Here is a 24,055-nt window from a genome sequence, read left to right on the forward strand (position 1 = left end):
TATATATATATATATATATATATATATATATATATATATATACATATATCTTGATTGGATTATCCAGAGAATAGTGCTCGATACCGTGGTAGAGCGTAATATGTAGGTGTGGGAAAAATCACAAGACTACTTAATCTCTACAGAACTGTTTCATGAGGGGTTCCCTCAATCATCAGGAGATTTTATATATATATATATATATATATACATATATATATATATATATATATATACATATATATATATATATATACAGTATATATATATATATATATATATATATATATATATATATATATATATATATATATATAATAAACCAGGTGCAAAGCCATGGGCTCATTCAGATTCATTAAATAACTTAAATTTGGAACGCAGCATCATCATTTTGACAGCTTTAATTGTTGTTAGAGGTAGAGAGCGTTTTAAAGTAAAGTTCAAAATCTTTTTTGAAGGCACAAAAGACAGGTCGGGTATTGAGAAACTTACGTTTATCATTATAAAATGTTTCCAATATAATAATGAGGTTGCAAAGGTAGAATTCCTTTTCAATTTTTTGTTATACATCTTGTGTTGTCTAATCGGACTGCGCATGCTCGTCACAACTGTTGCATGCTGGTGCGTGTAGTTCTTATACTCTTAACATCACACATATTATACATACATTACGTAATATTTAGTATTCATCTGTAAATAAAATAAATATCTAAATATATTAAGCAGTTGTATTATCTGGTATACTAATTATTAAACAATATATGTCGGCCACAAGATTAGGTACATCTAACGCTTCCGTGAGCGTGTCAACCAAAAGAGAGCATGGTGATATTTACAAAGCAGAAAGTCTGATACGGCCCTTGAGTGTACCTAATGTAGTGGCCACGAGTAAGTGATCACGTGGTGTGTCAGGTGACCCAGGCGGGCAGGAAGGAGGAGGAAAGAAGATGGAAGGAAACAGGGACGAGGCTGACAAATGTGTCAACATCGCCGCCAAAGCCATAGATGCTGGGGACAAGGAGAAGGCGCTCAAGTTCCTCCGTAAAGCGGAGAAGCTCTTCCCGACACACCGCGCTAAAGGTAGGGAGGCCGGCCTTGTTCCTGTTGGTTGAGCTGCTCCTCTGCGGCCAACATAGCCGCGGATGGACGGAGGAAGATGGTGGTTATATTGTTTAGTAGTTCGAAGGAAGATTTCAAAGCGTGGTTTTTTTGGGACATCACTCCGCGTTTTATCATGTTTGGCGTAAAACTAATAAGATATGCCACGCCGCGAGTATAATTAACAAAACATGCCAGGCCGGAAGTGGCTCGTAAGCTAAAAAGCTAACTAAACTAAGCTGTACCCAGACAGCTAGACTATCCACGTTTGCCTAAGTTGGTTTTTGTTTTTTCAATTGTGTCGTTGTAGTGTTTTATAGGCAGTGTCATAATGATTTAATGTCAAAATGTTTAGTAGAAGATGTAATTATCCAGCATAGTAAGCACCTGCTTTGCTAACGTGAAACGTCACAGCTCCGCCCTGACACATTTGTGACGTCATAAGTGCTCATACTTGCCAACCTTGAGACCTCAGAATTAGGGAGATATTCAAAAGACTGGAAGTGATATATATCCCACTTCCAAAGACATGCACCTGGGGATAGGTTGATTGGCAACACTAAATTGGCCCTAGTGTGTGAATGTTGTCTGTCTATCTGTGTTAGCCCTGCGATGAGGTGGCGACTTGTCCAGGGTGTACCCTGCCTTCCGCCCGATTGTAGCTGAGATAGGCGCCAGCGCCCCCCGCGACCCCGTAAGCGGTAGAAAATGGATGGATGGATGGATATACATATATTAGGGCTGTGAATCTTTGGGTGTCCCACGATTCGATTCAATATCGATTCTTGGGGTCACAATATTTTTCCGATTCAAAAGATTGTGTATTCATTCAATACATAGATTTCAGCAGGATCTACCCCAGTCTGCTGACATGCTAGCAGAGTAGTAGATTTTTTTTTTTTTAAAGCTTTTACAATTGTAAAGGACAATGTTTTATCAACTGATTGCAATAAAGTAAATTTGTTTTAACTATAAAACGAACCAAAAATATGACTTATTTTATCTTTGTGAAAACATTGGACACAGTTAATGTCAAGCTTATGAGATGTGATGCAAGTGTGACACTATTGTTCTTTTTTTATTATTTTTATAAATGTCTAATGATAATGTCAATGAGGGATTTTTAATCGCTGCTATGCTGAAATTATAACTAATATTGATACTGTTGTTGATAATATTCATTTTTCTTTTATTACTTATGGTTTGTTCTCCTCTCAATTGCTCTGTTTATTGCAGTTCTGAGTGTTGCTGGGTCAGGTTTGGTTTTGGAATTGGATTGCATTGTTATGGTGTAGTGGTTTGTTGGATTGATAAAAAAAAAAAATAAAAAAAATAGATTTAAAAAAAAAAAAAAAAAAGAGAATCGATTCTGAATTGCACAACGTAAACGATTCGATTCGTATTCGAATCGATTTTTTCCCACACCCATATATATATATATATATATATATATATATATATATGGGGATGGGCGATACTGGCTTTTATTAATATCGCGATATTTTAATGCCATATCGCGATATATGATATATATTAAGATATTTTGCCTTGGCCTTAAATGAACAGTTGATGCATATATTCACAGCAGTATGATGATTCTATATGTCTACATTAAAAGATTCTTCTTCATACTGCATTAATATATGCTACTTTTAAACTTTCATGCAGAGAGGGAAATCCCAACTAAGTCAATTGACCTGAACTGTATTCAATAAATACTCTTCATTCTCTCACGGGTGACTTTTTAAATGAAAGAACACATTAATAGTGTTGCTACCTTTTTGTAGTATCACTTCTGCTGCATACTTTGCATTGATTGATACTTTTATTAGTAGATTGCACATTACAGTATATATTCCGTACAATTGACCACTAAATGGTAACACCCCAATACATTTTTCGACTTGTTTAAGTCGGGGTCCATCCATCCATCATCTTCCGCTTATCTGAGGTCGGGTCGCGGGGGCAGCAGCCTAAGCAGGGAAGCCCAGACTTCCCTATCTCCAGCCACTTCGTCTAGCTCTTCCCGGGGGATCCCGAGGCGTTCCCAGGCCAGCCGGGAGACATAGTCTTCCCAACGTGTCCTGGGTCTTCCCCGTGGCCTCCTACCAGCTGGACGTGCCCTAAACACCTCCCTAGGGAGGCGTTCGGGTGGCATCCTGACCAGATGCCCAAACCACCTCATCTGGCTCCTCTCGATGTGAAGGAGCAGCGGCTTTACTTTGAGTTCCTCCCGGATGGCAGAGCTTCTCACCCTATCTCTAAGGGAGAGACCCAAACTCATTTGGGCCGCTTGTACCCGTGATCTTATCCTTTCGGTCATGACCCAAAGCTCATGACCATAGGTGAGGATGGGAACGTAGATCGACCGGTAAATTGAGAGCTTTGCCTTCCGGCTCAGCTCCTTCTTCACCACAACGGATCGATACAACGTCCGCATTACTGAAGACGCCGCACCGATCCGCCTGTCGATCCCACGATCCACTCTTCCCCCACTCGTGAACAAGACTCCTAGGTACTTGAACTCCTCCACTTGGGGCAGGGTCTCCTCCCCAACCCGGAGATGGCACTCCACCCTTTTCCGGGCGAGAACCATGGACTCGGACTTGGAGGTGCTGATTCTCATTCCGGTCGCTTCACACTCGGCTGCGAACCGATCCAGTGAGAGCTGGGGTCCACGTTAATCAATTCATGGTACAAATATATACTATCAGCATACTCAAATCAAATCAACTTTATTTATAAAACGCATTTAAAATTGACCACAAGGGTAGCCAAAGTGCTGTACAATGGACAGGTTAAAAGATAATTCGAGGACCGAGCAAACAACACAACACAAACAGAACATGATAAAAAATAAATAAATAAAACATAAAAACAGGTTCACAGCAGGTGTATAATGGGGCGCCATTGCAGGATGGATATCACTTAGTGTTAAAAGCCAAGGAAAAAAAGTATGTTTTTAAGAGAGATTTAAAAACAGGAAGAGAGGAGGCTTGTCTAACACTCAGACGTAGGTCGTTCCAGAGCTTGGGAGCAGCAGCGGCGAAAGCTCTGTCACCTCTAAGCTTCAGCCTTGTGTCAGGGACCGTCAGTAGTAGCTGATCGGCTGATCTTAGGGATCGAGTGAGGCAGTAAAACTGAAGGAGGTCGGAGAGATATGTTTGCGCGAGGTTTTTTAGACATTTACAAGCAAATAGAAGGAGTTTAAAATTGATTCGATAACACACATGGAGCCAGTGAAGGGACGCTAATACAGGGGTGATGTGCTCACGTCTGCGGGTCTGTGTTAGCAGACGAGCAGCAGAGTTCTGCACGAGCTGCAGGCGGGCGAGGGAGGCCCGGCTAATATCTACATACAGGGCTTTGCAGTAGTCTAAACCATTCGAGATAAAGGCGTGAATTAATTTCTCGAGATCATATCCTGATAGAAGCGGTTTCACTTTCACTATTTGGCGTAATTGATAAAAGCTTTTTTGAACGACGCTGCTGATTTGTTTTTCAAATTTAAAATCTGAGTCGAACTTTACCCCCAGGTTTGTGACACAGTGGCTGAGATACGGGGTCAGAGTCATAATACAGTCTTCACACAGGTTAATCATCATAGTATATACATTGAACAGCATATTGCTGTAGTCTGCTGAATACCTTCCCACTTGAAGCCAAACCAACGTCCAGATGATGGATCCCTGCTCTTTATTTTGGGCATTTATTGTTCTTCCTCCATTTTTTAATCAGTTTCGCACCTTCTCTCTCTTGTAATGTCACAAGCTCCGCTCTGCTTTTACGACCTGCCTCAGCTAACGTTAGCCATGCTGCTACCTCTCTGCTTGGCGAGAGCGTATGACGCTAGACGCGCGACAGTGTATGACATATGTAAGAAGGCGGGCTTGTTTTCCGTCTCTGTGAGAAGGAGAGACGAGGAGGAGTGAGAAACGCCAGTAATGTAATGCCCGCAGCTAAAAGCAACTGTGTGAGAACATATAATCGAATATTAAGATAAAGTCATTTTCTATATCGCACAGAGACAAACCTGCGATATATCGCCCAGCCTTATATATATATATATATATATTGTGTCTTGGACAGGACATTAAAGTGCATCCGGCAGTGGAGGATCCTCTATGGTGTCTTGGGGCACTAGAAGGTTAACCCCTTTACTACTGTTACCCCAAGTGGCCCTTGGCAAAGGCCTAGTACCTGACTGCACCCTAGCCAGGGATACGGTGAAGACCTCAGCGGCGGAAGAAGGCTGCAGCAGAAAAGGGTTCCCAGTCGTCTTGGACTCCATGCCACTGGACCGTGACCCGATACTGTCAATGATCGTCGGGTGACCCTCTGTGCACCAGTCTCCCCACGTTAAACTCAGTCACGCACAGGCATCCTCCACAAAGGGATACATCGCTACCAGGAGGATTGTCATATTTGTTCGAGTGACCGCCGATTATGATGATATATATATATATATTTTACACAAATTTACACTCCTGCGTGTGCTCTGAGGTCCGAGAGTCAGCTCCAGCTCGTGGTGCCCAAGATGAGACTTCAAAATCTGGGGAGACAGGGGCCTTTTCTGTGGTTGGCCCTAAGCTGCTCCCCTCACCTCCCAGGGGGTGACCAAGGGTGATGGGTCAAATGCAGAGAATAATTTCGCCACATCTAGTATGTGTGTGAGACAATCACTGGTACTTTAACTTTAAGCTCTGGAACACTCTGCCCCTCCATGATCCAACTGCTCCCACAGTGGAGTGTTTTAAGTCTTGTCTTAAGACCCACTGTTACGGCTACTCTTGTGTTCCAAAAAAGTTTCGAAAAAATAAAGTTAGCAGAGTAGCCCTAAGGAGGAGGTTTATGACGCACTAAATTCCAGAATAAGCACTCACTTATGTTGATAATTTAAACAAAAAATATTTTCCGTGGTTGACTTTCTACACAATCAAAAATAAACGTACTTATTGGTAAACAAACTATATCAGTCCTCACTCCTTCAGCATGACAGACAGACAAAGGGAGCGCCCAGCTCACCTGTCTTCTTAATCATAGGAAGAGGAAGTGGCTCACCAGGAGGAGCGCGAGCAGCTGAACTCAATCAATCAATCATAATCCATCTAAAACATCCAATAATTAATCAACATCATCATTGGCATTATTAGATTAGATTGTCAAAACAATTAATAAATAATATACGGTAGATAGGCTCCAACACCCACTTTTATTATCTGGCTTTTAACACTGCGTGAGTTGTGTGGTCCTCTGTGTTTAAAAAATAATAATTATATTGTTTTATTCTTTGAAATAGTTTCTAATCATATTTATTTTTATATTGATTTTATATTTATTTCGTTTTTATCCAGTCATTGGTGGAGCTCAGGATTATATTTTAATTTTTTTTAAATATTTTTGTGCAGCATTTTGGAAACATTTTTTGTAGTTTATATGTGATATATAAATAAATTGGATTGGATTGAGTAGATGCACGGATGAACACTAAAGGACTTTGTAATGAAAACAATGGGATTGAAAACTAGCAATGCAGGATAATTATCGGGTGGATATCTGGAATTATGACGTCACGCTGATAATTGGATAATTTTCACATCAACACATGGCACCGATTAAAACAAAGAAACAAAAAAACACTCCAATCGGATTACTCATACTCTGCTTAATGTTAGTTGGAGTGAACAAATCAAGTGCTTCGGCCTGGGCTGATATTCAATAAGCCAATTAAATAACCGAAAAATGAAGATGAAGTCAGTATATTTTCCAGCGTCGATAACCATTGTAATGCGTACAAGAGCGGTCACTCTTTTGCATCGGTTTCAGCATCTGCGGGTGTTTGTGCTACATGCACGTAGACGGCAATAACTGTAACCGTCTATGTGCATTCGGTTTTTAAATTTGAATGATATAAAAACCGGGATTGATAACCACAGTTTGATAACTTATGGAAGGACTAGAAGTTAGCTTGCTAGCTCGCTTGAATACAAGTGACATTACCGTCTTTCCACCTGAAAAAATGTCATACCCGAATTTAGATTTGTACAAACACTTTTTTTGTATATGTACAGGATTCACATTTTGTCTTAGCACAAAGTTGTCGATATAAACTCAACAGTGTCGCGTTGAAACCGACTGAGGTGTCTTTAACAGAAGTGAACTTGCAGGACGTCACATATATCAACCAATTTGCCTTTATTAACAATCATTCAAAACCATTTTCAAATTAAAAACGAAAGAAGATGAACACATGTAAACACACAAATAATACTAATTTGGCTCTAATGAAGCCAGAACAATATTTAATATTTCCTATGCCAAACAAGTATATTGTGTGGCTATTTATTTGTTACTAAATAAAGGAATACAACTGGGTTAAAAGATTTTTGTTTGTGTAAAAGTACTTTTAAAGCGCAATCAACAATACTGCAATAATAATGGTAACAGTGATCACTTTATTTATTGTTTTAATTGTGTATATTTGAGGGTCCCCCAACCCCTCCTTAACAGCGACCGAATTTATTGTATTGCTTTTGGTTGTGATTTTCTTTTCAAGTGCAAAATTTTGCTGACAGAGTATTTTTTTTAAATTATTCGTTAGTTGTTTTATTTGGATTTTTCAATGTTTACATTCCAATTAAAATGTTAAAATACACAGGAACTACAGGTTTATTGCATTTAAACGGGTATACTTGCTTTACTACTATGTATTATTTAATCAGTGGTTAATTTTGTTTCAAAATAATGTTGACGATAATATAGTTTATTGGCAATAATATATCGTCCAGCAAAATGTGTTATCGGCCTTGGCCTACAAGCGCTCATATCTCCATAGGAGGTCCTAACCGGGATAAACAAACATAGCTTCGGTCAGTCATGTGGGACTTTGTTACTCTATGCGGGCAGCTCCGACCAAATGTCCTGCAAACACTCCATTAGGAATAAGACAATGGTTTTGACACGTTAAACCTCAACTACCCCCAGACGCCGCCATCATTCAAAATTCCAAAGCCCATGAAGATGCCTTCACTGCCAAAGAAGCTGCCCAAAGTCAGCCGCGATGAAAAGCCGTTGGCTGTTCGCATTGCTGCTGCGTCTGAAAAATGCAAAAAAACGGCCAGAGGCGACCCTCGGACAAAAGCAATCTGCAATTTCATCATGGAAATAAAATGATGGTACTGGACAGAGCTAGCATTTAACCTCTTCCCCGCTCAGGTGGGCATGGAGCCGCAGCCGCTCTCTTTATCATTTGAGTTACGAGCTGTGTCAAAGCAGGCCAAACTGTTAATTGGAGATAAAAACTCCATCCATTCATTCATTTTCTACTGCTTGTCCCTCTCGGGGTCACGGGGGTGCTGGAGCCTATCCCAGCTGCATTTGGGCGGAAGGCGGGCTACACCCTGGACAAGTCGTCCCCTCATCGCAGGGCCAACACAGATAGACAACATAAACACACTAGGGCCCATTTAGTGTAATACAATACAGCCAAATTAGTGATACATTTGACCACAGCGATACCAAAGATGAGAAGACCTAACTGAAGAGGGGGACAGCGTGGCGAAGTTGGTAGAGTGACCGTGCCAGCAATCTGAGGGTTACTGGTTCAATCCCCAAATTCTACCATCCTAGTCACGTCCGTTGTGTCCTTGGGCAAGACACTTCACCCTTGCTCCTGATGGCTCCTGGTTAGCGCCTTGCATGGCAGCTCCCTCCATCAGTCTGTGAATGGGTGAATGTGGAAATACTGTCAAAGTGCTTTGGGCTCCTTAAAAAGGCGTAGAAAAGCGCTATACAAGTACAGCCATTTACCTTTTATATTGGATTTCTCTGCAGCAGACCTGAATGTGATGTTGGATTCATTTGTGCTGTCACATTTGGTTAGGACAAAATGTACTGATACAGTTTGTCAATATCTAAAACACGTCAGCTAGAATGAAAATGTTTTGCAAAAAAAATAAAAATAATCACATTTTCCTTGAAAGAAGAAAATAAAAAAGTGATGTGTAGAAATGAGAGGTGTCAAAAAATAGTATTTAGAATGAATCGCTATTATTTGGAACGGCAAAAAATGGATAATTGATTTAAACAAACAAACAAAACAAACACACACACATGTATATATATATGTATATTAAAATAAAATATTATTATTTTTTTCTATAATTCCTGTCCAGCTACTCAGCCAAATCACATTTTTGACATAGATGATTATATCTGCTACAGATTCACTTTAGAAAAGCGAAGTGTTGGATACTTTTCTTGTTGCCCTGTTTGTATTTGACTTTATAAAATGTTTGGGTAGAATTTTATTCAACAGAACCAGTTGTTCTTTTAAGTTATATAAAAACGTAAAACAGCTATTTTATGGAGAAATGTAGTTAATCATAGAACTGGCTCCCTATGTTATTAAAAAAAAGTATTAATTGAATCAAATCATTACCCTGAAGAAATGAATCGAATCATGTGGTGCTGAAAGATTTACAGCCCTAGTAGAAATGTATAAAATAACTTTATTTTATTGAATGAAATGAGATAATGGTGTTTTCACATTACTTTCAGCCTTGTTGGCAGCTTTAACCAAGAACGGGAGCTCGGCGGCAAACGGAGCGCATCGCAGACGGGCCGCAGACAATGCGGCGAACGGAAGCGCACAAGCGGGTAAGGACCGCACGCACGAGTCTGGCGGAGGAGAGCCACCGAAGGGGTTTACGCAAGATCAGGTGGAAGGCGTTCAAAGGTGAGCAGCCTGGTTAGCGGTTAAAGCGTTCCCTGTGACCACACACACTATTATTGTTTTGGCCAGCTCATGTCATTAAGATTTCACTAGTAGACAGCCACCACCAGAGGGAGCTGTTTCTTTGGACAGGTAAACGGGAAGAGACGTGAGGGCATAGAGAGCGTTTAGCAAATCTACGTTTGTATATATTCCTACAGAGGGAAAGTGAATTGAGTGAGGGTGAAATTACAATGTTCAAAGCCTTTCTGGCCGTTGTAGTCTGCATTGTTATGTAAGCACAGCTGTTAACATGGGAACCCCCTCTGCTGTGGGTAGGGAGTGAGGTTAAATATGTTACACTGGGGAAACTGCATGCTACACAGCACGACTACTTTCTATTGATGCTTTTACACTAAAGACAGAATGCACCATTTGGGTTGACACAATTTAACACCCACACCAACATTACATGGTGCTGAGTGGTCTGCAGTTTTATACTACACAGTTTCACCTTCGCTGCCTTTAGACTCTGTAATAGGTTTCTAACTTGGTCCGCTTCAGAGAGTGACAACAGTAGACTAGCGTTAGGTCATGGCCATAAAACGATATCAATAGAAATGGCGAGAGACACGTAATTCATATCAATAAAAAATGCGTTCTATAAAACTTTTGATAATGTTTTTTTCTTCTGTGTCGGAATAAAACCGATGTTGAAGCAAAGTTTGTTGCATGAACGTAGGTACTCGCTTTCTGGTAACCTAGCAACACAGGAAGTGATCAGTGGGAGTGACACACAGTCAGTCAGTCGGTTCACAGTATCAACTATCATTTTTGTCTGTACCATCTTGTTGTCTCACGGTTTATTCTTCGCATGGATTCAGAAGAGAACACAAAAATGAGTTCTGGAGAAAGTGAAGAAATTGTGGATAAAATAGGAAAAGTCACCTCAACAGTATGGCAGCTTTTGGATTTTTTTTCCAAACGCACCGTAGTCAGACCATTGGGACCACCTTTGTCGCGCTCCTCTGACCACACCTGTAACTACACGTGTAGATCCTTAGGATTTTATCAATACTGATACCAGTATTCATTGCTACTCTTATCAGTATCATATGTATGAATGTAAACAAAGATGTGAAATATATTTTCTATAAGCATTTTGATTCACACAAGAGGTTGTGCACCAGCAACATTATATTATAACTTATCACACAAGTCTTTTATCTACACCTGCTTTTTAGCTTTTAAACAAGTCCGCCATGTGTGCAGTGTGGTGTTATGTCATCGTCTTTTATAGATCACGTGGATCCATCACTGTGTTTATATTCGTCACAATTACACTCAGTACTGTATATCCACCTATTTTCTACCGCTTGTCCCTATAATCGCTTTCTAAATATTGGTATTTAAATAATAAAGCAAGAAAAATATTAATGTATGGTATTCATGCTTATTCACTGACCTTTAACATGATATCAATTATATAATATAAATCAATAAAAATGAGTAACGTGTTAACTGGGTGTGCATTTTGTAACAATATTGTTATTCGTGTTCATGTGGGCCTATTTGAGTGACAGACAGGAAGCCGGTGTTTACAGCCACCAACATATACTTTATGTGTCAGGGTTGTGTGTGTAATAGTGTTTTTCAACCTTTGAAAAACACTGTAAAACCTCCAGCAGAAATCACAAAAAAAGTTGACAGTAAAAAGTTGTTGTCGCAATTGTTTGATGTGACTTTAAACCATAACCAAGCATGCAACACTATACAGTAACTCTTGTCTCAAAGTAGGTGTACTGTCACATCAAACCGGGACTTCTTTTGACTTTTTTGCTGTTTTCCTGTGTCGAGTTTTAGTTCTTGTCTTGCCCTCCTATTTTGGTGTTTTTTTTCTCGCTTTTTTTTAGTATTTTCCTGGAGCGCTTTCATGTCTTCCTTTTGAGCGATATTTCCCGCATCTACTTTGTTTTAGCAATCAAGAATATTTCAGTTGTTTTTATCCTTCTTTGTGGGCATATTGTTGATTGTCTTATCATGTTTGGTTGTACAAAGTGGACGCCGTCTTTGCTCCACAGTAAGTCTTTGCTGTCGTCCAGCATTTTGTTTTTGTTTACTTTGTAGCCAGTTCAGTTTTATTTCCGTTCTGCGTAACCTTCCCTAAGCTTCAATGCCTTTCCTTTGGGGCACTCACCTTTTGATTATTTTTGGTTTAAGCATTAGACACAATTTTACCTGCATACTGCCTCCTGCTGTTTTCGAAATTTACAAAGCAATTAGCACCGGCTGCCACCTACTTACTCTGCCGAGCGCTAGAAAACACCGACACTCAACAATAACACATCATTTGCAGACTATAATTAACTGGTTTGGAAAAAATATTTTTACCCCAAATAGGTGAAATTACACAATCTCCCACGGCGCACCATACTGTGTTTCACCGCAGCACAGTGGTTGAAAAACACTGGTGTAATATATAAACAAAACGACCCTGTGATTATTTACATTTTCACTTTTTTCAATGGATTAATATTGGTTTGTGGATTACCGGATCGATCAGAGGATGGTCGAGTTGATGAAGCATGCTGTAATGCGGTCGTGAGTTAAGTGGCATTCACTTAAAAGTGACACTAACACTTATTAGCGTGCGTGACTTTGAGGACTGGGAGAAAATATTGTTCTTACTAACTTTTTTGTGGTGTTGATTCCTTATTTGTGATTATTCCAAGCTGATTATAATATACCTTTTGTCTTAAAGTGAATGCGAGTTATGTTTCGACGGTCAGCTAGATTAAAAAAAATACCAATAGCAGTATCAATAGTTTAGAATCTTAACGGTCTTCCTGGACCGACCCAATTAGGAACCGGTACTAAAAGAAACTGGTACACGGTGTACATCCCTAGCTGTAACCCTAATGTTTGGTCTCAGAGGTAGTTTGGTAACAGTTGAGTTGTTCAGATAATATTAGTCTTGCTAAAAGCACCACAACAGCAGGGTTGACTACTTTATTCAAGATCCACAACAAAGCAACACATCTCACTTATTTTTCAACCCTGGTCCGTTCCATATTCAGTTATATGGAAACAAAATGTAGGAACTTAAGTGCAGGACTGTATAAATAAAATAAATTACAGAATATAACAAAGGTGCCACTTTGGAATAATATTAATTTGGTCCAATAGTATTTAAATAATAATCACTGCATAACAAATGACTTTACATACCTAAATAGAAATAACCGACCAAATTTATTGTTACACGGCCATAACTTCACAATGCCACTAAACCTGCGGAAAATAGTTCTTCTCAGGGTTTCACACTTTGCACTATTTTTTTACACTTTATTAAGCAATTCTTACACATTCCTTATTTTTGCACCTCCATTTAAATAGGTTATTGTGAAGTTTCTGATGTGATTTTAGAATCTTTTTTTTACATTAACTGTTTTCCATGGCAGCACGGTGGGGCAGGGGTTAGTGCATGAGCCTCACAATACGAAGATCCTGAGTCGTCCTGGGTTCAATCCCGGGCTCGCAATCTTTCTGTGTGGAGTTTGCATGTTCTCCCCGTGACTGCGTGGGTTCCCTCCGGGTACTCCGGCTTCCTCTCACCTCCAAAGACCTGCATCTTGGGATAGGTTGATTGGCAACACTAAATGGTCCCTAGTGTGTGAATCTGAGTGTGAATGTTGTCTGTCTATCTGTGTTGGCCCTGTTGGCGACTTGTCCAGGGTGTATCCCACCTTCTCCCGAATGCAGCAGAGAGAGACTCCCGCCACCCCAAAAGGGACAAGCGGTAAAAAATAGATGGTTGGATGGATGGATGGGTTTTCCATGGTTTTGTTGGCATTTCCTTCTCTTTCTCCCTTTATTGCTGAGGGGACTATAATTACACAAAGGTTACATTTCAAATTGTTGTTTAATTTCCACAGGTCATAAAAATAATTATTGATATCGACCAATATAAAACACTTATCGTGATTCCATTCCATATCGCCCAGCCCCAATTGGCATAACCCTTCTTTGTTTTTCCGTCAGAATAAAGCGCTGCAAAGACTACTATGAAGTGCTCGGTGTCAGCAAAGAGGCCAGTGATGAGGAGCTCAAGAAGGCCTACAGAAAACTGGCCCTCAAGTTCCACCCAGACAAGAACCAAGCTCCTGGAGCGACGGAGGCCTTTAAAAGTACATCTTTTCTCCTGGATGATAGCGTATATGATGTCAATCAACATCGTAACATGCCTATCCCCGCAGAGATTGGTAACGCATACGCCGTGCTGAGCAACCCGGCCAAACGGCGGCAGTATGACGTCACTGGAGGGGAGGAGCCAAGCGGGGCAGGCCACACTCCCGGCAACGGTTTTGACTTCCACAGAGGCTTCGAGGCTGACATCACACCTGAGGACCTCTTCAACATGTTCTTTGGAGGAGGATTCCCTTCATGTGAGGAAACATTACGGAATAACAGCAGAGAAACCTGATTGGACGACTGCTAATCCACTTTATTTCTTTTATGGTATAATTACTTTAAAAAATGGGTTAAAAAATATATTTTAATGGAGTTTTGAATGTAATATTGTAACATTGAGTCTGGCTAATCAAAAAACATTAAGGGCATAATTAGAATAACCATTTTAATTAGGGATGCACCGAAATGAAAATTTGTGGCCGAAGCCGAATAAAATTTAAACACTTGGCCGAATACCGAATAATGAATGCAGTTTTTCACAATTTTTTTAATATTGCATAAATAGCCTAAAATACATATTTGGACATGTTTTTCAAATAAAGTAATTTTTTATTGAACATTTTTTTAATATTCCAGTAGCCTTTGCTTTTCAAAAAAAGCACAGTTTTTCATTTATATTAGGCCTTCAAACAAAACATGCATTCCAAAAAAAAATAAAGTGCATTAAAGTGGATAAAACCACAACAAATGAATTATTGTCCTTTTGGCAAAAGTCTGCTTAGCCACAGTAGATATGCTAATAATGTAAACAGAGGCCCCACTAAATCTCAATAAGTGTGTGCTTGTAACCTCATACACTTATACAGGTAGCCTACACAACAGGCTAATAATGTAAACAGAGGCCCCACTAAATCTCAATAAGTGTGTGCATGTAACCTCATACACTTATACAGGTACACAACATATCCCAACGTCACTGCACGTTGGTTGATTGCGTCACCGCGTCAAAAAATTGCATCACAAGCCACTATTCGGCCTTGTTTTTAACTCATTCCACCGAAGGCCAAATGGGGCTTTTTTTGCCATATTCGGCCGAATATATTCGGTTACCGATTAATCGGTGCATCCCTAATTTTAATGGTAGGGCTGGGTGATATGGCCTTTTATTAATATTTGGATCTTTTTAGGCCATGTTACGATACACAATATATATCTCCATATTTTCCCTTAACCTTGGAACACTTGATGCATATAATCACAGCAGTATAATGATTCTATGTGTCTACATTAAAACATTCTTCTTCATCAATATATGCTCATTTTAAACATTCATGCAGAGAGGGAAATCACAACTAAAACTGTATTTATTAAACAGTTATTAAGCAGTGGTACAAACATTCATGTTATTCCAAAACAGAAAGTGCAAGATTGTCAGAGACATTTCAAAACAAGCTACGTGTGCACTTTTGTGCATGATGTCACTAAGATGACATATCAAAACAACACTAAATTAAAGTGCACTCTTTGTACAGACCGCCACCACAATAGTTTACAACTAATAAAGTGCACTTTTGTGCATGATGTCACACAAGATATTTCAAGAACTGTCACATAAAAATGAGCTGCATAATAGGAAATCAAATAGTGTATGTCCTTCGCTATGTGGTAGGTTCCTGCGGATGTTATCTCCTTCTGTTGTTGACTATTTGTGTCATACGGTGTTGATGTGGAAATGGTTGCTCCGGCATTTTGTTGGTGTGGCACCGAACAGAGGTGTTGACATGTGTTTTTTCAAGCACTCTTCATTCTCTTGCAGTTGACTTTTCTAATGATGCTACAAATTAGTAGTGCTGCTACTTTTGTAGCAACGCTTTTGCTGCATACTTGACATATTACGGTTGTCTGTTCGACATATTTCCGCTTGAAGCCAAACCACCGCAGGACGATGGACCCCGTGCTGTTTTTATTGTGAATTAATTCTTCTTCTCTCATTTGTTACCAGATTCGCACCTTCTTTCTCTCGTAGTACCACTCGCACCACTCCGCTAGCATCACAGCTAACTTAAACCATGCCACTACCTATCTGCTCGGCGAAGGCGTATGACGTTGCACGATAGTCATTTTCTATATTGCACAGAGACAAACCTGCGATACATCGAGTATATTTGATATATCGCCCAGTCCTATTTAATGGTAATAAATGGCCATTTAAATTATAAAAAGATATACCGTATTTCCTTGAATTGCCGCTGGGGCGCTAATTATTTTAAAACCTCTTCTCACTCCTGCGCTTACCAAAGGCATGCGGTAAAAGTAAGCATGCGCTAATTATTTTAAAACCTCTTCTCACTCCGGCACTTACCAAAGGCATGCAGCAAACATTTGAGTGTGATGTAAGCTTGGACCTTAAATCCTACTGAATAGCTCTTAATCTTCTTCCCTTTATGGGATTTCAAATTACCGGTATTGAAATCAGCCTCCTCCATTTTGAAAATGATGACAGGGGAAGTGTCACTCGTGACGTCATGAGTTTGACCAGGCGGTAATACTAAGCATGCGCTAATTATTTTGCGAAGCGAGTTTGACCCGGCAGTAATTCAAGGCAGGCGCATACTATATGCCCTGCGGCAATTCAAGGAAGTACGGTATGTATATAATTACTAAAGTGAATTATATAGCGCTTGTTTCTAGTGACTCAAAGCGCTTTTACATAGTGAAACCCAATATCTAAGTTACATTTAAACCAGTGTGGGTGGCACTGGGAGCAGGTGGGTAAAGTGTCTTGCCCAAGGACAAAACAGCAGTGACTAGGATGGTGGAAGCGGGGATCGAACCTGGAACCCTCAAGTTGCGGCCACTCTATCAACGAAACTATACCACCTCACATTAAAAGAATTGAAATTGTTATATTATAATGAAGTAGCATTCAATTGATTTTAAATTGTTTTTTATAGTTATTTTAAATGCATAATGCTTAATAATTGTAATTTGTAGTACTGATATATTTGTGTATGGTAAATGGGAGCTTATCAAAAAAGTAAAGTTGTCCCACGGCTTTTAGGCATGGCAATTGTATTGTAATTGTCGATTAAGTTTACTTTATTGTGTTGTATTTATTTAGTCTGAGGCATACCAAAGAAAATAATGCAAACTAAAAAGTGTGAATGCACATCTGTCTTTGTGCAGCGAGCGCGCACACCTTCACCACCGGCAGGACCAGCTACAGCCATCACGCGGACCAGCGACAAGAGAGGACAGAAGAAAGAGGAGATGTTAGTGAACGGATTGTGTGTTTTTGCACATATTGTCAACGCTGCAAAATGTTTTTTTTTGTTTCTCCAGGGTGGTTTCTCAATGTTCATTCAGCTGATGCCCATCCTAGTCCTGATATTAGTGTCAATACTCAGCCAGATGATGGTTTCTCCTCTTCCCTACAGTCTGTACTCTCGACCGTAGGTGGACGCACACACACACACACACACACACACACACACACACACACACACTTCAATTATGTATGCACTGGATTGACTCCATAAATCCTTTTTCAGGTCCACGGGTCAGACCATTAAGCGGCAGACGGAAAACCTGCACGTGTATTACTATGTCAACAAAGATTTCAAGTCCGAATATAAAGGATCTGCGTTGCAGCAGATCGAGAAAAACCTGGAGGAAGACTACGTGTCCAACGTCAGGAGTAACTGTTGGAAGGAGAGACAGACAAGTGAGTGATCTTAAGCCCCTTTCACACAGTGAGCCATCAAAATAACTACGTGACAGTAGATTAGTCCGCCTTTGTCAAACAATTCAATGTGAGTATTGCTTTTAACACATTATCAGGGTGGGGGGAGTATAAAAGATGATCTATTTTAACTTTCATGACAGCCAAACATTTAAAGGGTAATATCAGTGGTTATCAATCAATGTTTATTTTCATACTTGCCAACCTTGAGACCTCTGATTTTGGGGGGTTGGGGGGGGCATGGTTAGGGGTGTGGTTATTTACAGCTGTTGTGCACTGCACTTTCTAAAGTAGATGTTATTGTCACATATGCATGATTGATTGAAACTTTTATTAGTAGATTGCACAGTACAGTACATATTCCGTACAATTGACCACTAAATGGTAACACCGCAATAAGTTTTTCAACTTGTTTAATTCGTGGTACAAATATATACTATCAACATAATACAGTCATCACACAAGTTAATCATCAGAGTATCTACATTGAATTATTTACAATCCGGGGGGTGGGATGAGGAGCTTTGGTTGATATCAGTACTTCCACCATCAACAATTGCATCAACAGAGAAATGGACATTGAAACAGTGCAGGTCTTACTTAGTAGGATATGTACAGCCAGCAGACAACATAGTGAGTTCAGATAGCATAAGAACAAGTATATACATTAGAAATACATTTGATTATTTACATTAGGTTATTCAGAATCCAAGGAGATGGGATGTGAATGGAGGAGGATTAGTAAAGGGTTGAAGTTGCCTGGAGGTGTTGTGGTGGTGCATTTACAGTAGATGGCAGTATTGTCCTGTTTAAGAGTGTCACATGCTGTTTACGGCAGACAAACTGCCTTACGGTAGAGTGGTAGACGTAAACGTGACTGCTGTTGTTGTGTGTTGTTACTGCGCTGAGAGGACGTTAGTGAAACTGCCTAACAATAAACCCATATAGGAAACCAAGAACTCGCCCTCGATCATTCCACAGTTATAACGTCATTGGGCAGACACACTCTCAGACACGTCACTCAGGTCCTCATGGAGCTGGAGGGGGCGTGGCCTCCAGCTCCGCCTGAATTTCGGGAGAGGCGCTGAATTTCGGGAGTATCCGGGAGGTTTGGCAAGTATGACATAGGCCTAAATCACAAGTGTCTCAAAGGGCTGCACAAGCCACAACGACATTCTTGGTTCAGATCCAACATCAGGGCAAGGAAAAACTCAACCCAGTGGGATGACAATGAGAAACCTTGGAGAGCACGGCAGATGTGGGTGACCCCCCTGCTCCCCCCTCCCTTCTAGAGCGACCGGTGCAATGGACGTCGAGTGGATCTAGCATAAATATATTCCAAAATGTTCAGCAGGGTTTTACCTACTATATTTTCTATGAAAAGAAAATTTGCAAATAGTGTAATCAATGCCTTTTTTTTAATTACCTAAAAGTAGGCATTTGTATTGTAGCAAACAAGTGTAGCCTGAACGAATTGCGCCCTCTGCTGGTTATATTCTGTTACTAAAGTCCATTATGCCGACATTGCTTCAAGAAGAAGACATTACACTGTCAGGGCTGGCCTGTGGCATAAACCAGGGGTAGGGAACCTATGGCTCGTGAGCCAGATGTGGCTCTTTTGATGACTGCATCTGGCTCTCAGATGAATCTTAGCTCAATCAAGCAATCAATGTTTATTTATATAGCCCCAAATCACAAATGTCTCAAAGGACTGCACAAATCATTACGACTACAACATCCTCGGAAGAACCCACAAAAGGGCAAGGAAAACTCACACCCAGTGGGCAGGGAGAATTCACATCCAGTGGGACGCCAGTGACAATGCTGACTATGAGAAACCTTGGAGAGGACCTCAGATGTGGGCAACCCCCCCCTCTAGGGGACCGAAAGCAATGGATGTGGAGCGGGTCTAACATGATACTGTGAAAGTTCAATCCATAGTGGCTCCAACACAGCCGCGAGAGTTCAGTTCAAGCGGATCCAAGACAGCAGCGAGAGTCCCGTCCACAGGAAACCATCTCAAGCGGAGGCGGATCAGCAGCGTAGAGATGTCCCCAACCGATACACAGGCGAGCGGTCCATCCTGGGTCCCGACGAGCGGTCCATCCTGGGTCTCGGCTCTGGACAGCCAGTACTTCATCCATGGTCATCGGACCGGACCCCCTCCACAAGGGAGGGGGGGGACATAGGAGAAAAAAGAAAAGAAACGGCAGATCAACTGGTCTAAAAAGGTTTATTTAAAGGCTAGAGTATACAGATGAGTTTTAAGGTGAGACTTAAATGCTTCTACTGAGGTAGCATCTCGAACTGTTACCGGGAGGGCATTCCAGAGTACTGGAGACCGAACGGAAAACGCTCTATAGCCCGCAGACTTTTTTTGGGCTTTGGGAATCACTAATAAGCCGGAGTCTTTTGAACGCAGATTTCTTGCCGGGACATATGGTACAATACAATCGGCAAGATAGGATGGAGCTAGACCGTGTAGTATTTTATACGTAAGTAGTAAAACCTTAAAGTCACATCTTAAGTGCACAGGAAGCCAGTGCAGGTGAGCCAGTACAGGTATATATGTATGTATATATGTATATAAAGGTATATACAGTATAGGTATATATGTATGTATATATGTATATAAAGGTATATACAGTATAGGTATATATGTATGTATATAAAGGTATATACAGTATAGGTATATATGTATGTATATATGTATATAAAGGTATATACAGTATAGGTATATATGTATGTATATATGTATATAAAGGTATATACAGTACAGGCGTAATGTGATCAAACTTTCTTGTTCTTGTCAAAAGTCTAGCAGCCGCATTTTGTACCAACTGTAATCTTTTAATGCTAGACATGGGGAGACCCGAAAATAATACGTTACAGTAGTCGAGGCGAGACGTAACAAACGCATGGATAATGATCTCAGCGTCTTTGGTGGACAGAATGGAGCGAATTTTAGCGATATTACGGAGATGAAAGAAGGCCGTTTTAGTAACGCTTTTAATGTGTGCCTCAAAGGAGAGAGTTGGGTGGAAGATAATACCCAGATTTTTTACCGAGTCACCTTGTTTTATTATTTGGTTGTCAAATGTTAAAGTTGTATTAATAAATAGAGGTCGGTGTCTAGCAGGACCGATAATCAACATTTCCGTTTTTTTGGCGTTGAGTTGCAAAAAGTTAGCGGACATCCATTGTTTAATTTCATTAAGACACGCCTCCAGCTGACTACAATCCGGCGTGTTGGTCAGCTTTAGGGGCATGTAGAGTTGGGTGTCGTCAGCATAACAGTGAAAGCTAATACCGTATTTGCGTATGATGTCACCTAGCGGCAGCATGTAGATGCTGAAGAGTGCAGGGCCAAGGACCGAACCCTGGGGAACTCCACACGTTACCTTAACATAGTCCGAGGTCACATTGTTATGGGAGACACACTGCATCCTGTCAGTAAGATAAGAGTTAAACCAAGACAGGGCTAAGTCTGACATACCAATTCGTGTTTTGAAACGTTGTAATAAAATATTATGATCGACGGTATCCAAAGCAGCGCTAAGATCGAGGAGCAGCAACATAGATGACGCATCAGAATCTATCGTTAGCAATAGATCATTAGTCATTTTTGCGAGGGCTGTCTCCGTGGAGTGATTTGCCCTGAAACCGGATTGAAAGGTTTCACATAGATTGTTAAACGCTAAGTGTTCATTTAACTGCTCCGCAACAATTTTTTCGAGGATTTTTGAAATAAAGGGAAGGTGAGACACCGGTCGGTAGTTTACCATGAGGTCAGGATCGAGGTTAGGTCTTTTAAGGAGAGGATGAATAACCGCCTTTTTGAATGCTAGGGGAACAGTGCCCGAGGAAAGTGATAAGTTTATAATATTTAGCACTGATGGACCTAATAATACAAAAAGCTCCTTGATCAGTTTCCCAGGTAGTGGGTCAAGTAAACATGTTGTTTGTTTTATTCCATTTACACGTTGTAACAATCCTTCTAATGTTATTTCATCAAAACGAGAGAACTATTTTGGATATTTGCAGTATCCGCCGTATATACCATCGTATCTGTGTTAATATAACCCCGTTGTAGCTGGGACGCATTGTCTTTAATCTCCTTTCTAATAAGTTCAATTTTCTTATTAAAGAACTTCATAAAGTCATCTGCCGAATGGGTGGAGCTACTGGAAGGAGTCCCTTGTTGGGTTAGCGATGCTACTGTACTAAACAAAAATTTTGGATCGTTTTTATTAATGCGGATGAGATTTGAGTAGTAATTAGTTTTAGCTAAGGTAAGCATGTTATTAAACTATCACTCCATGCTTGATGGTGCACCTCAAGTTTAGTCGTGCGCCATTTGCGTTCCAGCTTTCCACATAATAATTTCTGACATTGCTTAACACGATAAGTACTGAATATTGCACTTGTTCGAGGTTTCGGGTGGCTCAGCCAATCCCGGCTGTCTTTCGGGGTACAGGAAGGTCGCATTATTGCTAAGAAGTATTGTATTTATTATTGGTTAGCTTCAGAATAACTATTTTATTAAATAGAAAAAGAGAGTTATTATACTCTAAAAATGTTGGTCTTACTTAAAAATGCATGCATTTAGTTGTATTCACTGTTAAAAAATATTATATGGCTGTGACTGGAATACATTTTAAAATATTTGGTTTTCATGGCTCTCTCAGCCAAAAAGATTCCTGACCCCTGGCATAAACGATCTATGGTTGTTTAGGGCCACAACCACTAGGGGGCACGTGACCATGGCCTGGGCTTTCATAGGCAAGTAAAGATTGTTTACTTTTTCTTTCATTTACATTTTTCAGTCATAAAATATGTTCAGATAAATCAATTATGCGGCCAAAATCCAATACTTAGTTTGTTTGAATCAAATCAGAAATGTATAACAACCTTGCAAAAATGCAAAATGGGCTAATCTTCCTGCTAAACTCAACAAGGACACTTCACTGCACAATCAGCACAGCTGTCATATCATCAAAGCTCACATTAATGCATTCACACGCAGCATCGGACAAAGTTATGTTGACGTTTCACTTTTTGCATCTCATACATAACTGCGGTGCGTTCAAGGAACCTCCATTTGAGTTGGAAACAGAGGTGTCACCAGTTTTTAAAGACAGGGGAGGCTTAACCCCCATTACATTTACAAATAATTACAATTATATTAGTGATGTATTATTATGATAATTGTAAATATACTCCCATACATCAGATCATTAGAAAAAAAACTTAAAAGTTTTTTCCATATTACATTTTGGAGACATTGCACACTGAATGCATGTGTTTTAAAAAGTTGTTTTCAACCAATTTAAGTAATTAGTTTTTTAGTGACAGCATTTGGTTTAGTGTGATGGGGCCCTTCAGGAGTCTAATAATAATAGATAAATAATATTAAAGACCAAAATAGGGCCACTTAAAGCCTACATGATTATTATCCATCACTATGATTTGTTTTAATATATTCTTTCATGTCTGATGTTTTGGTGGTTGTTTTTCTCCAGAAACAGACCTGCTGTATGCCGCCAAGGTGTACAGAGACGAGCGCATGCGCAAGAAGGCAGAGCTCATGACAATGGACAACTGCAAGGAGCTGGACAGACTAAATAGCCTCTTTAGAGGCGGATGAGTTAGTCTTGAAGACACTGTTAGATCTTTTAAAAATATATGAATAAATGTGTATGTTCATGTTTTTTAAGAAATGACCTTTACACTAGATGCAATCACAAATTAAAAACCCTACTGAAAAAATGTAGCTCTAATGTTGGAAGTTTAAAAATTCCCTCTTCATGTTCGCCTCACATTTAAAGAAGAAATCAACATTCCGGAGAAAAACTTTTTTTTGAATTCTACTGGTGCAGAAAGGACGCTTGATTAAAAACTGTGTGCTTGTAGTGAACACATCCACTTCCTTGTTGTTTAAAACCACCAATCAGCTTACAGCATGACCCGCTTGAAGACGTCCATCCACACCTGTGGGATGGATGAAGAACACTGGAACAGAACAGAGGAGATATCATCTCATTGCTCTACAAATGAACTTATTGATGCAGATGTACATTTTCATGTTTGAATGTTGGAAGTTTATGCAGTTATTTAAATAATTATAGAAGATACTGATTTTCTTCAATGCTCGCTTCTCATTGAATTAAAGTAATATTATTATTATTATTATTGCCTGGAGGTGTTTCTCTCTGCCTGCTATTATTGATTATATTATTCCGTATTTAGTAATGGAAATGTACATGAAATTTGTTCTTAATTTGCACATTCACATTCCCATTATTTGAAATTGT

The 24,055-nt window shown here is 39.9% G+C and overlaps 1 protein-coding gene across 1 annotated transcript; it reads left to right on the forward strand.

Moving 5' to 3' along the window:
• Positions 1 to 858: 858 nt before the first annotated feature.
• Positions 859 to 23,927, forward strand: dnajb14 (DnaJ heat shock protein family (Hsp40) member B14). Its single transcript, XM_061880292.1, has 8 exons — positions 859 to 1,077; positions 9,655 to 9,832; positions 13,850 to 13,995; positions 14,065 to 14,253; positions 17,186 to 17,271; positions 17,342 to 17,451; positions 17,551 to 17,723; positions 23,264 to 23,927. Exons 1-8 carry the CDS (start codon positions 945 to 947, stop codon positions 23,386 to 23,388), a joined length of 1,140 nt encoding a protein of 379 aa, XP_061736276.1. The 5' UTR covers positions 859 to 944; the 3' UTR covers positions 23,389 to 23,927.
• Positions 23,928 to 24,055: the final 128 nt, after the last annotated feature.

The sequence above is a fragment of the Nerophis ophidion genome, linkage group LG20 (genome assembly GCF_033978795.1).
Source record: "Nerophis ophidion isolate RoL-2023_Sa linkage group LG20, RoL_Noph_v1.0, whole genome shotgun sequence".
Taxonomy (NCBI): domain Eukaryota; kingdom Metazoa; phylum Chordata; class Actinopteri; order Syngnathiformes; family Syngnathidae; genus Nerophis; species Nerophis ophidion.